The sequence below is a fragment of the Pollicipes pollicipes genome, unplaced genomic scaffold, assembly GCF_011947565.3.
Source record: "Pollicipes pollicipes isolate AB1234 unplaced genomic scaffold, Ppol_2.1 Scaffold_4295;HRSCAF=5057_pilon_pilon_pilon, whole genome shotgun sequence".
NCBI classification, from domain to species: Eukaryota; Metazoa; Arthropoda; class Thecostraca; order Pollicipedomorpha; family Pollicipedidae; genus Pollicipes; species Pollicipes pollicipes.
This window is the reverse complement of record NW_023596461.1, coordinates 4,055,915-4,070,901: the sequence shown is the minus strand read 5'-3', so window position 1 is coordinate 4,070,901 and position 14,987 is coordinate 4,055,915. Positions and strand designations below refer to the sequence as shown.

The 14,987-nt window shown below is 59.5% G+C and overlaps 1 protein-coding gene and 1 long non-coding RNA gene across 2 annotated transcripts in view; both read right to left on the bottom strand.

Annotated features, from left to right (window-relative positions):
• LOC119097111 (uncharacterized) overlaps window positions 1-9,480 on the bottom strand; it is an 18,274-nt gene extending 8,794 nt beyond the window's left edge. The window contains exons 1-7 of the mRNA XM_037220159.1: window positions 9,368-9,480; window positions 9,071-9,138; window positions 7,191-7,320; window positions 6,533-6,689; window positions 5,004-5,247; window positions 4,371-4,565; window positions 314-452 (exon numbers count right to left, since the gene is read on the bottom strand). Coding sequence (XP_037076054.1) covers window positions 314-452; window positions 4,371-4,565; window positions 5,004-5,247; window positions 6,533-6,689; window positions 7,191-7,320; window positions 9,071-9,138; window positions 9,368-9,390 — 956 coding nt within the window. The 5' untranslated portion in view covers window positions 9,391-9,480. The remainder of the gene's footprint in view (window positions 1-313; window positions 453-4,370; window positions 4,566-5,003; window positions 5,248-6,532; window positions 6,690-7,190; window positions 7,321-9,070; window positions 9,139-9,367) is intronic.
• Window positions 9,481-9,632: 152 nt separating this feature from the next.
• LOC119097577 (uncharacterized) lies at window positions 9,633-14,675 on the bottom strand. The gene is made up of 4 exons (XR_005094154.1): window positions 14,553-14,675; window positions 12,265-12,383; window positions 10,317-10,464; window positions 9,633-9,676 (listed from the first exon to the last, which is right to left on the bottom strand). It is a non-coding gene; the product is annotated as an uncharacterized LOC119097577 (long non-coding RNA).
• Window positions 14,676-14,987: the final 312 nt, after the last annotated feature.

Here is a 14,987-nt window from a genome sequence, read left to right as displayed (position 1 = left end):
AAAACCTTCTGACTGTGTGCCATCACCCATCATCCACTCCTGTACGTGCACAGGATCGCATCCTCCTCGGTTTTTCTCTGTGGCCTTTGGCTGTTCCATGCGATACTATGCCACGGTGTTAGTAATGGGAGAATCAATTTCATCGAGGCTACCACAGCGTAAGCTTTGAGCAATGCAATTCAATGCCCTATCGTAAAACTGAACGCATCAACATACAGCTTAAGAGCAAAAAGAATATCAAAGGGCCGTTTTATGCATGCAATACCACGTTATATCAGCTTTTCGCACATCTGGGCCGTACAGCTTCACTGACCTGATGGCGAGGTCGGCGCGTGCGCAGAGGGCTCGCCGGTGCGGGCCCGGGTCGGTGATGGCCTGCTCAGTGCGGCGCCGGTACCGCCGCTGACACTCGGCGGCGCTGGGCACCGGCTCCGACGGCACCTCCTCCGAGTCTGGCGGCACAGAGACTGTCCTCAGGCGCGGAACGGACAGGACACCGCACACAACACCGGATTTAGCCCCGCCCAGACGCTGGCGAAACAGAGACTGTCCTCAGGCACGGAACGGACAGGACACCGCACACAACGCCGGCTTTAGCCCCGCCCAGACGCTGGCGAAACAGACTGTCCTCAGGCACGGAACGGACAGGACACCGCACACAACACCGGCTTCAGCCCCCCGGAGCCCCGGAACTGGCCGCCGCGTCCAGCACCGCAGGTTGCTCATCGGGCAAGCCAGGACCTTACACACAGCTGGCGCTGTGAATCTAGCGAATAATACCAGCCTGTGCTGGTGCGCTCCAGTTTAGCTTTGGTAACAACCACTCGTACAAACGGGGAGAACCCGAAGTTCGAACCACGGGGCCTCGACGCCGCCAACACCAAACAGCATCCCCCTTTGAGCTTGATAGGCACTTCGTATCCTAGTCATCAAAAGCAAATAGCATACGCCGGCGCAACACGGGTGCGCCCAGCTGTGAACAGTTTCAAATGCCGTCCCCGGCCGTCGGTCCGGAGCCGACAGCTCGCTCTCCCGTCCCCGGCCTGTCGGTTCGGAGGCGGCAGCTCACTCTCCTGTCCGCGGCCTGTCGGTTCAGAGGCGGCAGCTCACTCTCCCGTCCGCGGCCTGTCGGTTCAGAGCCGACAGCTCGCTCTCCCGTCCCAGGCCGCCGGTCCGGAGCCGACAGCTCACTCTCCCGTCCCCGGCCCGCCGGTCGGAGCCGACCGACAGCTTCACTCTCCCGTCCCCAGCCTGTCGGTTCAGAGGCGGCAGCTCACTCTCCCGTCGCGGCCTGTCGTTCAGAGCCGACAGCTCGCTCTCCCGTCCCCGGCCGTCGGTCCGGAGCCGACAGCTCGCTCTCCCGTCCCCGGCCTGTCGGTTCGGAGGCGGCAGCTCACTCTCCTGTCCGCGGCCTGTCGGTTCAGAGGCGGCAGCTCACTCTCCCGTCCGCGGCCTGTCGGTTCAGAGCCGACAGCTCGCTCTCCCGTCCCCAGCCTGTCGGTTCGGAGCTCACAGATCACTCTCCCATCTCTGGCCTGTCGGCTCGGAGCCGACAGCTCACTCTCCCGTCTCCGGCCTGTCGGCTCGGAGGCAGGCGCAGCATTCTCACATTGTCTGGACAGACCTAAGACACTTCGACAACCGCACGACACCTGGTAACCGAACATACATGTCACACCCGGACGTTCATATGATACGTAGACGTCCATACGGCACCTAGGCATATACGCCGTACAATGCCATACACTATTACGCGCGGTAATGATCAAGGCGTACATGTCACTAGTATTCGCATACTTACTTAAAATGTTTTGTATTTATTTCAACGCAGTAACAAATTAAGGCTGCTGGTTCATTTCCTGATTTTGATCATTTGATGGACATATTTTTCATCCTAGAACTTAAAATACGTGACAAAACGGATCAAGGTGAGAGCAACACGTTCGTGGTCAAGTACACCAATGATTGAGTTCCGGCATCCCAATTCGCTACACCCGGCGCCGCGTCGGAACTGAACCAGCGGCACCTCGGCGGGACTGGACCAGCGGCGCCGCAGCGGGACTGGACCAGCGGCGCTGCGGCGGGACCACACCAGCAGTGCAGCGGCGGGACTGGACCAGCGGCGCTGCGGCGGGACTGGACCAGCGGCGCTGCGGCGAGACTGGACCAGCGGCGCCGCGGCGGGACTGGACCAGCGGCGCTGCGGCGGGACTGGACCAGCGGCGCCGGCGGGACTGGACCAGCGGCGCTGCGGCGGGACTGGACCAGCGGCGCTGCGGCGGGACCACACCAGCAGTGCAGCGGCGGGACTGGACCAGCGGCGCTGCGGCGGGACTGGACCAGCGGCGCCGCGACGGGACTGGACTAGCGGCGCTGCGGCGAGACTGGACCAGCGGCGCTGCGGCGGGACTGGACCGGCGGCGCCGCGACGGGACCGGACCAGCGGCGCCGCGGCGGGACTGGACCAGCGGCGCTGCGGCGGGACTGGACCAGCGGCGCTGCGGCGGGACTGGACCAGCGGCGCTGCGGCGGGACTGGACCAGCGGCGCCGCGGTGACGTCCCCGCGCCGATAACGATCGGAAAACAAACTCTGCGGTGAGACAATACCCACATGTGCAACCAATTACGCTTTTGCTAATGGAACTATCGTTTTAGGTTCAATAACCAGACATGCAACACGAGCAAGCACTGCCCCTGCACAGTGGAGACCTCGCCGAAATCCCCGCCCATCCGGCCAGTCCGTTGCACGCACCGCGGGGCGAGGATGTACGCGCCGGCAACGGTCGGAAAACAAACCTCTCGACGTCGACGGGCGAATTGCCCATATGCGAAGCCCATTACCTGCCCGCTAATGAGAAACTCGGTCTGGCGTCTCCAATCGCCCGCCTGTAACTGCGAGCCAGCCGGGCGGAGAGAGGTATGAGTGATCTCTTGGTGGTCAAACGAGCTTTGTTAGTGTTGCGCGGTGAGCCCGGGGAGGCGCTCTCGCTGTCGCCAGCGTGTCACGCCGAACAGCCCAGGCCCCGGCGCAGCAGCGCCCCGCCGGCACGCGCTGCTACGTACACATGCACGCGTGTGTGTACGGGACGAACACGTGACGGCAGGGGGGGGGGGCAAACGGAGCCGCGTCGTCCGCACTACCCAGCAGTGTATGAGGCCTCAGCTCAGCGTAGTAGCTCGCAGTGCCGGCCGGGCGGGAGCCGGCTGGCCGCGAGTGACGGCCCGTCCTCCCGGTTAACCAATACTAGTAGACCTGCAAGTCCTGCACTTCCCGGGTCAACCATATGCATCATCTGACCCGATACGACAACTGTTTTGGGCGCCTGTCTGGTCCATGGCGCCATCATTCACAAGTTTCTGCCGGTTCACTTTCCTGCCGTCCTCACACATCGGTGCTGAGAACGGCTCGATGCCGGCCGTTCTGCCCTATGGCGGCGGTGGCGCCGTATTCAAACGGACAGGGGCATCACATCCAGCATCGAGGCTACGCTGCGCCACTGGCCGTGCAAAATCGATTTTTAACCTGTCTTTTCGTGTCTGGATTCGTCCTGGGTATGTCTGAATTCGCATCGGACGTGCATCACGCGAACTGAACGCATAAACCCCACGTGACCGGACTCAACTCGGAGCCCACATGAACTGGAACCTGTGCCAAACGCATGGCAAGTCGACAACACCAAACAAAACAACGTCAACCAGCACGTGGGCGGCCTGTTGATCGCATGCCGCGATCGCTGCCCCAGATGACGCCCGGGCGACGTGGCGACAGCTGCGTGGTGTTGACAATGGGCGCGATTTTTCTTCCAGCGTCCACACATTGATTGTGGCGGTCGCAGTCCGGCTCCGCGGGGCTCGATAACGCAGTATCATTATTTACCGGCCGCGCGACCCTCGCCCATATACCGTGATAAACTGTCCAGCGCGATTCCAACCTCATCTTAACGCACATCTACGAGGCTATAGGTTGCGTAAGTGGGCGCTGGATTACCGCGATAACCAGTAGCTACTAGACGAAACCGGGCAGCACAGAAAATCCTCCAGCAGCTTTGAATCCTAGTGGGTCTTCTCCCCTGGCGCAGCGCTGTGCAGCGCTATGAGTACGCAGTGGCCAGCCCACATCCGACAGCTGGCCGGCGCGTGTCGCACGACGTGGTGACGTCAAGTTAAAGCCAGTGCTGACGTCACACACGCGGCCCTAACAGCGTCGCCGTCCATCCCCGATCCCCCATACGGCGAGGTCCGACCAGCACCGGCTGACCCTGAGCCAGGCCTGTACGACGCCGGCCCACCAGCCGCTGCAGCGGGTCGCGCCGGCGCCGGCCACCCCTCAGCAGCTGCCCAGGCCGGCGGCGGTGAGTCGCCCCCTCACCTGGCGGCGCGCCGCAGTGCTGCCGGACCGTCTGCATCAGCTCGGGCCCGGCCCAGTCGGCGCAGACGCCCAGCTGCGAGAACACGGCCGCCGCCGAGAACCGCTCCAGCGCCGAGCCGGGCGGCGGCGGCGCCGGCCGCCGCGGCTGCGCGCTCACCAGGCTGCTCCAGTCGATCGCCAGCGCGTCCACCAGACCTGCGCGCCCGTCACGCACCGCACCCGTCACGTGGCCGTCACACATGGGCCCGTCACGTGGCCGTCACACCCGGGACCTGTCGCGTGGCCGGCACGAATCAGACCTGTCACATGCCTTCTACATATCGCAGATACTGGGTGTTCCAGTAGAAAGGCACGACTTATTTGTCCTCCTGTCTTTGGTGAAACAGTTGAGACCTAAAACCACTTTCAGTAGAATACCCAGGCCTCCAGCAAATGTCACACAAATTTCAAAAACTTGTGCCGTACACGCATCCTTACTGAGCAGAAGGAATTGTACACATGTTTGCGTGATACAGCTCGGTAAAGACGATCACATGCGTCTAACTGTCTTCGTAGTTTGAGCGTAAGCGCTCGCTCGTGACCGAAAAGCTCGTGCCGCCAGCCAGCCGAGTGGCCACGTGACGCGCTACTCACTCTGCGGCCTGGCCTCCGGCGGGTCCACGCCATCAGCCTCCTCCTCATCTTCCTCAGCGGTGGTGGCGGTGGCGGTGGCGGCGGTGGCGGTGATGGCGGCCGCGCCGGCCGCGGCGGTGTCTCGCGGCCGGTCGTCGGCGCTGGGGCGGCGGCGCGCGCCGGCGGCCGGTGCCGAGCCGCGCGAGCCAGGCCGCTCGCCGTCGTGACCCGAGTCGTCCTCGAACGTGATCTCCTCCTCCACCACCTGGCCGGCCGCAGGAGCGGGTCATGCTCGGGATGGAAGAGCCCGCCTGCCGGTCCCCACCGCGTGCAGAACGGAGGGCCCGGTGGCCCCCGCCGCTGCCCGCCAATGGCTCATTGTACTTCCGTCCTCTCCCCCAGCCACGGCCAAAATACCGGGCCTTCCAGTTTTGTTCACGGCATTGCAACATATTAAAGTAGCATTGCACTGCAATACCAATGCAATGTTCCCACGTCCGACTAACACGGAAAACGTGAAATTTCTCATGGTTAAGAGCGAAATAATACGGACGGAGACTGCGTCACAGCGATAGGAGACCAGCAGATTCTGACACATAACAGAGACAATCGTAGCAACAAGTGCAACCCGTTACCTGGAGACGGCCACAAGCCCCGGTGTTTGCGCTACGGGTCCGGCAACTTATGGCCGGTTTTCAGGTTTAACGTAAGGTCTGCGCAGCCGGAGCCGGTGCTGGCGTGAGACCAGCCGCACAGAGGAGACCGATGTACCAGGCACAACTCACAAACGCTCAAAACTGTCTGACGCGTGGCTGCGCAGGTAATCGACCGCAGGGTGGACGATGACACATGTTCTGAAGCCTATCTCTAATGCGGCCTGGAACAGGATAGGTAGCCCGACCCATTACCACTGCATAGGCCTATAGTCATGTACACTGCTACTACGGTGAAGCTCAAAGACGCCACTTTGGTCGCAATTCCGTACGAGCGTCATCATCGAAATGCATACATTTCGTCGATTATACTGTCGGGTCGGTCCAGGGAAGGGTAAGAGAGGACCGGCGAACAAAGTTTCGTACGTAAATTGCAGTTATGTACTTAAAATCAGCAGCTTTCATCAGCGCCATGTACTAAAATTACAGTTTGCAGTTGCACGCACTAATCATGCATTATTCTACTCCTACCTACGATGCATCCGACCCGACCCAGTCCGTCGACCTAGGGCAAGTAAGCCACAAGCGCACGACTACCTCGTCCTCTCGGTTGAGAATCTTGTCTACCTCGTCCTCTCGGTTGAGAATCTCGTCTACCTCGTCCTCACGGTTGAGAAGCACGCCTACCTCGTCCTCTCAGTTGAGAAGCACGCCTAACTCATCTTTTCGGTTGAGGATCTCGTCTACCTCATCCTCTCGGTTGAGAAGCACGTCTACCTCGTCCTCTCGGTTGAGAAGCACGCCTACCTCGTCCTCTCGGCTGAGGATCTCGTCTACCTCGTCCTCTCGGTTGAGGATCTCGTCTACCTCATCCTCTCGGTTGAGAAGCACGCCTACCTCGTCCTCTCGGTTGAGAATCTCGTCGGCGTCGTCGGAGAAATCCGACAGCGACTCGGCTTGCAGCCCGTCACCAGCGGGCGCCACCTCCACGCCGCCGGATGCCGCCGCCTCCGCGGCACCGGGCGCCGCCGAACCCGAGGCCGACTCTGGGCCGCTGCAGGGCATGGACAGTGTGAGAGAGTGCAGCCAACACCTACACGGCCAAAAACGCGTGTTGTAGATGTCGGTACGAGTGGTGAGACGAGTGAGACGAGACGAGTACGAGTGGTGAGACGTAAGCCTGACAGGGACACTCCAGCTCCGCCAGATGATCACGTGACTGGGCTGGCCCACTGGCTGGCGTGTACCCCTGCCCCTCGAGCCCAGTGACGCCTTAGACCTGGCCCCGCCCAGCCCGGCCCGGCCAGCTACGCCTCAAACCACACTCCATGGCCGGGAGCCCTCTGGTGCACCGAGCGTCGTTCGTCCCCATACCACCGCGGGGTAACAGGATCCTGGACACGGACCCATCCAGCACAGACAGGGCGGGCAGCAGCAGCACAGGACGGGCGGCTCGACACGCACCGCTGCCTTCAGTCCGCCTCCGTCTGCGCCCCTGACGGAGCCGATTCCGGACGGGCGGCACGTGTGTCCCCAGCATCGCGACATCACTCACTCCTGGTCGGCGGCGGCGCCCTCCGGCTTCTGCACCCAGGTCTCCTTGTTGGCATCGTAGTTCCACACCTCGCCTGGCAGCGGCTGCTCCCTCTCACGGGACGCCCGCACCACATCGGACGGAGGTCCATCTGCAGCACAGCAGACACATGCGGCTGAGACCGGTACCACATCGGACGGAGGTCCCTCCGCGGCTCAGCAGATACGCGCGGCTGAGAACGGCACCACATCGGACGGAGGTCCCTCCGCGGCTCAGCAGATACGCGCGGCTGAGAACGGCACCACATCGGACGGAGGTCCCTCTGCAGCACAGCAGACACACGCGGCTGAGAACAGCGCCACATCGGACGGGGTCCCTCTGCAGCACAGCAGATACGCGCGGCTGAGAACGGTACCACATCTAACGGAGGTCCCTCTGCAGCACAGCAGACACGCGCGGCCGAGAACGATACCACATCGGACGGGGTCCCTCTGCAGCACAGCAGATACGCGCGGCTGAGAACGGCACCACATCGGACGGAGGTCCCTCTGCAGTACAGCAGACACACGCGGCTGAGAACGATACCACATCGGACGAAGGTCCCACTGCATCACAGCAAACACGCGGCTGAGAACGGTACCACATCAGACGGAGGTCCCTCTGCAGCACAGCAGACACGCACGGCTGAGAACGGTACCACATCGGACGGAGGTCCCTCTGCAGCACAGCAGACACACGCGGCTGAGAACGATACCACATCGGACGGAGGTTCCTCTGCAGCACAGCAGACACACGCGGCTGAAAACGATATCACATGGGACGGAGGTCCCTCTGCAGCACAGCAGACACGCGCGGCTGAGAACGATACCACATCGGACGGAGGTCCCTCTGCAGCACAGCAGATACGCGCGGCTGAGAACGGTGCCACATCGGACGGAGGTCCCTCTGCAGCACAGCAGACACACGCGGCTGAGAACGATACCACATCGGACGAAGGTCCCTGCAGCACAGCAAACACGCGCGGCTGAGAACGGTACCACATCGACGGAGGTCCCTCTGCAGCACAGCAGACACGCGCGGCTGAGAACGGTACCACATCGGACGGAGGTCCCTCTGCAGCACAGCAGACACACGCGGATGAGAACCGATACCACATCGGCGGAGGTTCCTCGCAGCACAGCAGGACAACGCGGCTGAAAACGATATCAATGGACGGAGGTCCCTCTGCAGCACAGCAGACACGCGCGGCTGAGAACGATACCACATCGGACGGAGGTCCCTCTGCAGCACAGCAGATACGCGCGGCTGAGAACGGTGCCACATCGGACGGAGGTCCCTCTGCAGCACAGCAGACACACGCGGCTGAGAACGGTACCACATCGGACGGGGTCCCTCTGCAGCACAGCAGATTCGCGCGGCTGAGAACGATATCACATCGGACGGAGGTCCCTCTGCAGCACAGCAGACACGCGCGGCTGAGAACAATATCACATCGGACGGAGGTCCTTTCGCGGCTTAGCAGACACATGCGGTTGAGAACGATATCACAGCACGCCGCTTAGACAGTGTCCGCGGTCGGGCAGTAACAGCATTCATTAATCTCCCCAATGCACCCACTAATATCCCCGATGCCTCAAATCTCCCCAACTCTCTCCCTGGCTCTACTCCTCCATTGTTCCGCTGTTCGTCACGAATGCACGGGAAGAATGGACTAGCGGAATGGACTTGGAAAGGAGAATGAGGACCATTTGTTGGCCGAATGATTCAACCGCAATAGACTGCGACAAAGCCATTTGATCCTGAAGTAGCCCTCGAGACCCAGAAGAGCCCCCAGGGGTCAGTCAGCGGCCCCCAGCAGACTCGCAGAGCGGGGTTCCAGACCGCCATGCAGCGCAAGTCACCTGTGCGCTGAGCGCTGGGTGATGCCGCGCGGTCGTCGTCGTCTCCGCCACTGCCGCCCTCCTCCGACCTGGCGAGCACGGCCGGGAGATCAGCACTCCCTCCCGTGCGCAGAGCAGACCGTCACTGCGTCACGAGCACAACCCACAAAAGCACACCAACACGGCGTGTCGGTCCCGGCCGGCCTGCCGGGCAAGGGTGCGTGCCTAAGAACGGCTGAGTGAGCGCTCGCTGGCGCCGCCGTCGGCCGACCGACCGGGCGCCCCGCTGGTCCCGCCAGTCCGCTGTGCCGGCCTCACCTGACCTCGTCGCGCACGATCATGTCGCCCGGGTCGGGCAGCGGCTCCAGCTCCGGCTCGGGCTCGAAGTAGCCGGCGGCGCCGCCGTGGTAGCCGGCGCGGCGGAAGGCGGCCGGCGCGCGGCCCAGCCGCGGCGGCGGCCCGCCCCAGTCCACCGCCGCCCGACGGAAGCCCGGCCCGCGGCCCGGCGGCGACCAATCGCGCGCGCGCGGCGGGCCTCGCGGCGGCGGAGGTGGCGGAGGCGGAGGCGGCGGCGGCTCGTCGTACGGCAGCCAGTCGTCGGCGCGGGGCGGCAGCAGCCGGTCCAGGCTGCCGGCCAAAGATGGGCCACATGCGCCTCAGGCATGCGTCATGCGTCAGTCAGGTGTCAGCCAGAGATCAGACAGGGGTCAAATAGATCTTAACTGTCGGACTCACAGAAACATTACAGGAGCTTTGTTCAGGAAGAAGCCCAAAATGGGTACATTATCAAGTTTGTCCGTGCATCCCGGAGCTCCACTGCGGCAGCTGACAAAACACCCAATCTGACCTGCACCGTCTCGTGAGGTGCCCCGGGTCTGACCTGCACCCCGTTTCGTGAGGTGTCCGGGGTCTGACCTGTACCCCGTTTCATGAGGTGTCCGGAGTCTGACCAGCACCCCGTCTCATGAGGTGGGTCTGACTGCCCCGTCTCGTGAGGGGGTCTGACCTGACCGTCCTAGGTGCCCGGGTCTAACCGTCTCGTGAGGTGCCCGGGTCTGACCTGCACCGTCTCGGACGTGCCCTCACGAGGTGCGGTTGACCTGTACCGTCTCGTGAGGTGCCTCGGGTCTGACCTGCACCGTCTCGTGAGGTGCCTCGGGTCTGACCTGTACCCCCCCGTGAGGTGCCTCGGGTCTGACCAGCACCCCGTCTCGTGAGGTGCCTCGGGTCTGACCTGCACCGTCTCGTGAGGTGCCTCGGGCCTGACCTGCGCCGGTCGTCGCCGTGGCGGACGTAAGGCGGTCGGGAGGGCCGGTCGTCGGTGAGAGGCGGTCCAAGCAGTGGCCTCCTGCCATCCCGACCAGGCGAGAAACGGCGCGGCGGCAGCAGCGCCACCTCCTCGTAGGGCAGCGGCTCTGCGGGCGGCCAACATCACACTCTGACGCGGCGGCCCAACAACACGAGACAGCCGGAGACAGCGGCGACACCTCCTCGTAGGGCAGCGGCTCTGCCGGCGGCCAACACCACACTCTGACGCGGCGGGCTCACAACACCACACGCCAGGCGGCAGCAGCGGCACCTCCTCGTAGGGCAGCGGCTCTGCCGGCGGCCAACACCACACTCTAACGCGGCGGCTCACAACACCACACATCCGGCGGCAGCAGCGGCACCTCCTCGTAGGGCAGCGGCTCTGCGGGCGGCCAACACCACACTCTGACGCGGCGGCTCACAACACGTGACAGCCGGAGACAGCGGCGGCACCTCCCCACAGCCAGCGTTATCCAGTTCGCGGTCCCACCACGACTGCGGACAGGGTGCAAAGAACAACGCCAATAATTTGATGTGGATAAACGGAGCCTATGTCCACCAAACGCCAGTCGAAGGTGTATCTAAAACCGCCTATCGCCGGTCGTCCATGTGTTAATGGCGCGCTTACATGGCAGCAGACGAAATACATCCAGCCTGCCTGGGTATCGATCTCTTCCGGTCAGTCAAACCACGTCATTTTGGAGGCCGAGCGGCGTGCAGTATACTGTTTGAGACCCAAGTTGCTTTATGACATGCGCTGTGACGTCACAGATGCCCGTGGCACAGCTCACGGTAGTCACAATTTCTAGTGAGTGCCGTGTAATGAGCTGGTATGAATACATGGTATTCTTGGTATTCTCCGATACAATCATAACTTTTAGATCAATCACGTAACAAGAAGGCCAAGCGTTTTTTTGTGAATATCTTACGCGTTTGAGCAGCAAGCCTGTATATACTCTTTATTTTATATACACCATCAGCTTTTGCTCCCTGAGACATTAACAAAACTGTGACCAAAAATTATAGTTCAGTTTACAGCAGCGCACGCTCTAGAATAGTTGGGTATTTATCTCTGCACAAAAGTGAATGTAACACTGACCACCCCTCCAGCCCTAAGGGAATAAAACTACCCATATATATACAGCCCGTCTTCGCAGCTTTCACGATTACTACGAAATATTCTGTACTTCCGCAAGCCATGCTTGAATGAGACAGGAACAATTTATCTAAATTAGCAGGAAACCTAGTGATATATATATATATATATATATATATATATATATATATATATATATATATATAGTATTATACGTATAACTGGTGTCCGGAAGAAAGCGGGTCGGCGTAGAAGGCAGCGGCCCTAGCATCCTTTTATAGGTTGAATAATGCAAAACTTTGGTAGATTTATGGTTGGGAACATTGATCAAATAACCATGCTGAAAACGCTACTATACGCTGGTGTTTACTGCATTAGTAATGTATCCATACGATCACATTCCTTGAAATGACACGCTACGTTATGAGAGATAAAGAACACCAAGAAAGCGTTCGTTATGTCTGGAAATGGCACAAGTCAGCGGGAATAAAATATGTCATGTAATGACTAATCTGTAGCACCCGAATAGTTTACGCATTGCACAGCGCTGGTGATCTTTGTGTTTTATAAAATCGTAATACAAAACAAATATCCCACGAGACCACCGGCGACAGAAACATCACGCCATCAGAGACCGGGGGCACCAGGGACCCCGACGTAGCCTCGGACATTTCCGAGCACGTCAGTCGGCCACCAGCCTCACGCAACACGACGCAGTGGTCCTCCTCCCCAGAGGCGAGTATGCTCCGGCCGTGAGGAAACAACACCCGCGTCACAACACCGCCCGGCCGCGGTCGGCGCTGGGACGTACCCCGGCCGTAGTCGGGCGGCGGGCGGGCAGGCCGGTCCCACTGGCGCTCGCGTGGGTCATCCCTCCGGCGCCGCTCCTCCTCTTTCCTGTCCTCCCACACTCTGTCTGCCGGGCTCCGCCTGGTAACATGGGTAAACATTGTCTTGCAGCTGGTTTTCAGTCGGCTGAAAAGTCCCGTCAGTATTCGGAGCGAGGTGGAAACATGTATGCCTGTCTTCATCTCATAAAACAAACCACATCCACCGTTGCTGCCACGGCTATTCTCAACGCAACCGTATTTCCAACCTTCACCCCCACGGTCTCCTACCTCCGCTCCAGGTCAGCTTCTGATCGTTCCTTTCAAGTCTTGCCGGCGCATAAACACTGCTTCATTCACGGGTTTCTCGGGTGCCGTCCATCAAGTACGTTACGCATTTTTGGCCATTTTCAGCCCTGCATCCCATCTGGTTACGCATTGGTTGCGTTCGGTGAAAGTTTCTTCCCTTTCCCTGGTTATGTTGTGTAAGGCGTAACGTCCCTGAAAAAGTACTGTCGTTTGGTCCCTAACTGAGCTAGAGACGACAGACAAATAGCGGGCGTGTTACTTGTCAGGACATGAAGCCTATGGTATCCAGATTTAAGATCTTAATTTGCTTTTAAAGATTTTAGCATAATTTGTAATCGCACCTGATCGTAACGGCATGCAGTTCAAAATATACTCTTTACTCTAAGTTACCCTCTCGCCATGCACCATCCTCCTCCTCTCCACGCGTTACGTAATTTTTGGACGGCCCGTCAGACGAATCACTATGGAAAATGAAGCATTCCTTTCTTGGAGCGCTGATACTTGATTCTGCCACGGATTGTGAAGGAAATTGGTGGACAACGCATTTCAAAACTTTATATTAGCAAGAAAGCAGTTGACCTCCTGACCTTTAGGTAGAGAGCTGAGATATATTATTCTGACAATAATCGGCCTTCAGCATACCAGGAGGTACTGGTTAAGCCATGTTTTCAAGGAAGCATTGGCAACTAGACGTTTCGAAGCTGTGCTCGTGGTTACGAGAGGCCATTCAAGACGATGAACCTATGCTACGCCTTCGCTATGCTGCGTTACGCTGTGCTATGCTATACTACGCCTTCGCTATGCTGCGTTACGCTGTGCTATGCTATGCTATGCTATACCATGCTACGCTATAATATGATATGATATGATATGCACTATGTTAACAGTCATGCAGAGCAGGCGGTTGTCCATCATTGCTAGCACTCGTACCAGCATTAGCTTAAGAACAAATTATCTTAGTTTTCTATCTAATAGATTATCAAGGCCAAATAATAAGAGCCTATGCTGACAATTGAGGTCGTTCTGAAGGGCTCTTTCTTATACCGAGGCGCCATTATGAACGTCATCTTAAATGTTATACCACTGATGACTTTCAGGAGCCATAAAACATCCACAGCATGATGCTTGCTTACATGGTTCGTAACTCTGGTTTTCGGGTGGACTGATGGTGAATGACTTTAGGTCAGAGAAAACTAGAAATTCAAATGTGGGCGTGAGTGGACGGCATTGCTGCTAAATTGTCCTAGCATTATCCTGATCATACAAGTCAACCACCCACTAGCGCCATTTTGAGGCCTTCTTGCATCAGCTAGCAACAATCATGGAAACTGCACTGTGTTGCCAGGACAGCGGACCGAAGAGTTTGCCCCGCTGACAGACGAACGATCAAAGTCACCGGTCGTCCATTGTCTGGCCGGATAATGGGTGGGCGATGAAAGCCGCTGCTCGCGTCACATACGTGTCCAACTTTTCGCTGAGCCTGTCATTTGCATTGGTTATGCTCGCGTTTGCAATGGAGGAAACCAATCAGCGCGGTGAAATGCATTTTTGACCACAGAAAACATATGTAACTAAATGACACTTCAGTGTTGATTTGCATCTTGGCATACTTCCCTGTTTTAAGCTTGTCAAATTCCCCATATTTTCGGATGTCGTGCCAATGCGCGGCAATGAAACCGTTTGTTGCACGAGTCTAGACATGAGGGCTAATAGAACTACCTTACGAAGCGGACTATTTCCTCACATCAGAGGCTGGCACATAAAGCTATCCCAAAAAGTGGGAAACGCTGGTCGCGTCCGTTCACAGCATCCATCATCTGATAAACAAAGCTACGAGAGGACATCCAACGGAGTGGGTCAGGCAGCATGGGACGAGCCAAGCTCCTTGACCAGGGACCAGGGACATGCCAGCTGGGTCGCGGCAGCGGCGTCTGGGGCTCGGCAGGCGAGGCCGCCTGCTCACCGAGTCGCCGCAGGCTCGAGCGGCTTGGGTCGCGGCGGCGAGCGGCGCTCCTTGCGGTCAGCGCGCTCCCGCGTGCTGCTGGCCGCTCGCCGGTCGAACGTGGGCAGCCGGGCGGGCGACCTGGCGCCCCACCAATACAGCTGAGGTCAGGTCACCAAACACAGCAACGGCATCACAAAAACAACAAAACAACCCCGCCAGAGCACCCCCCGAGCACTACCTCAGAGTGCCCGCCTCGACAACCCCCAGTCGGAGCGCACCCGAGCCGGCGGCCCAGCTGCAGAGGCGCGCCGGCGCGGTGGCCCACCTGACTCGGCCGCGCTCGGTGGAGCGGCGGCGGCTGTCGCGGCGCGAGCCGGTGCGCGGGGAGCGGCTGGCGCGCCGCCGCGGCGACGGCGTCCTCTTGCGCGCGCCGGGCGTCAGTCGGCGCGGTGA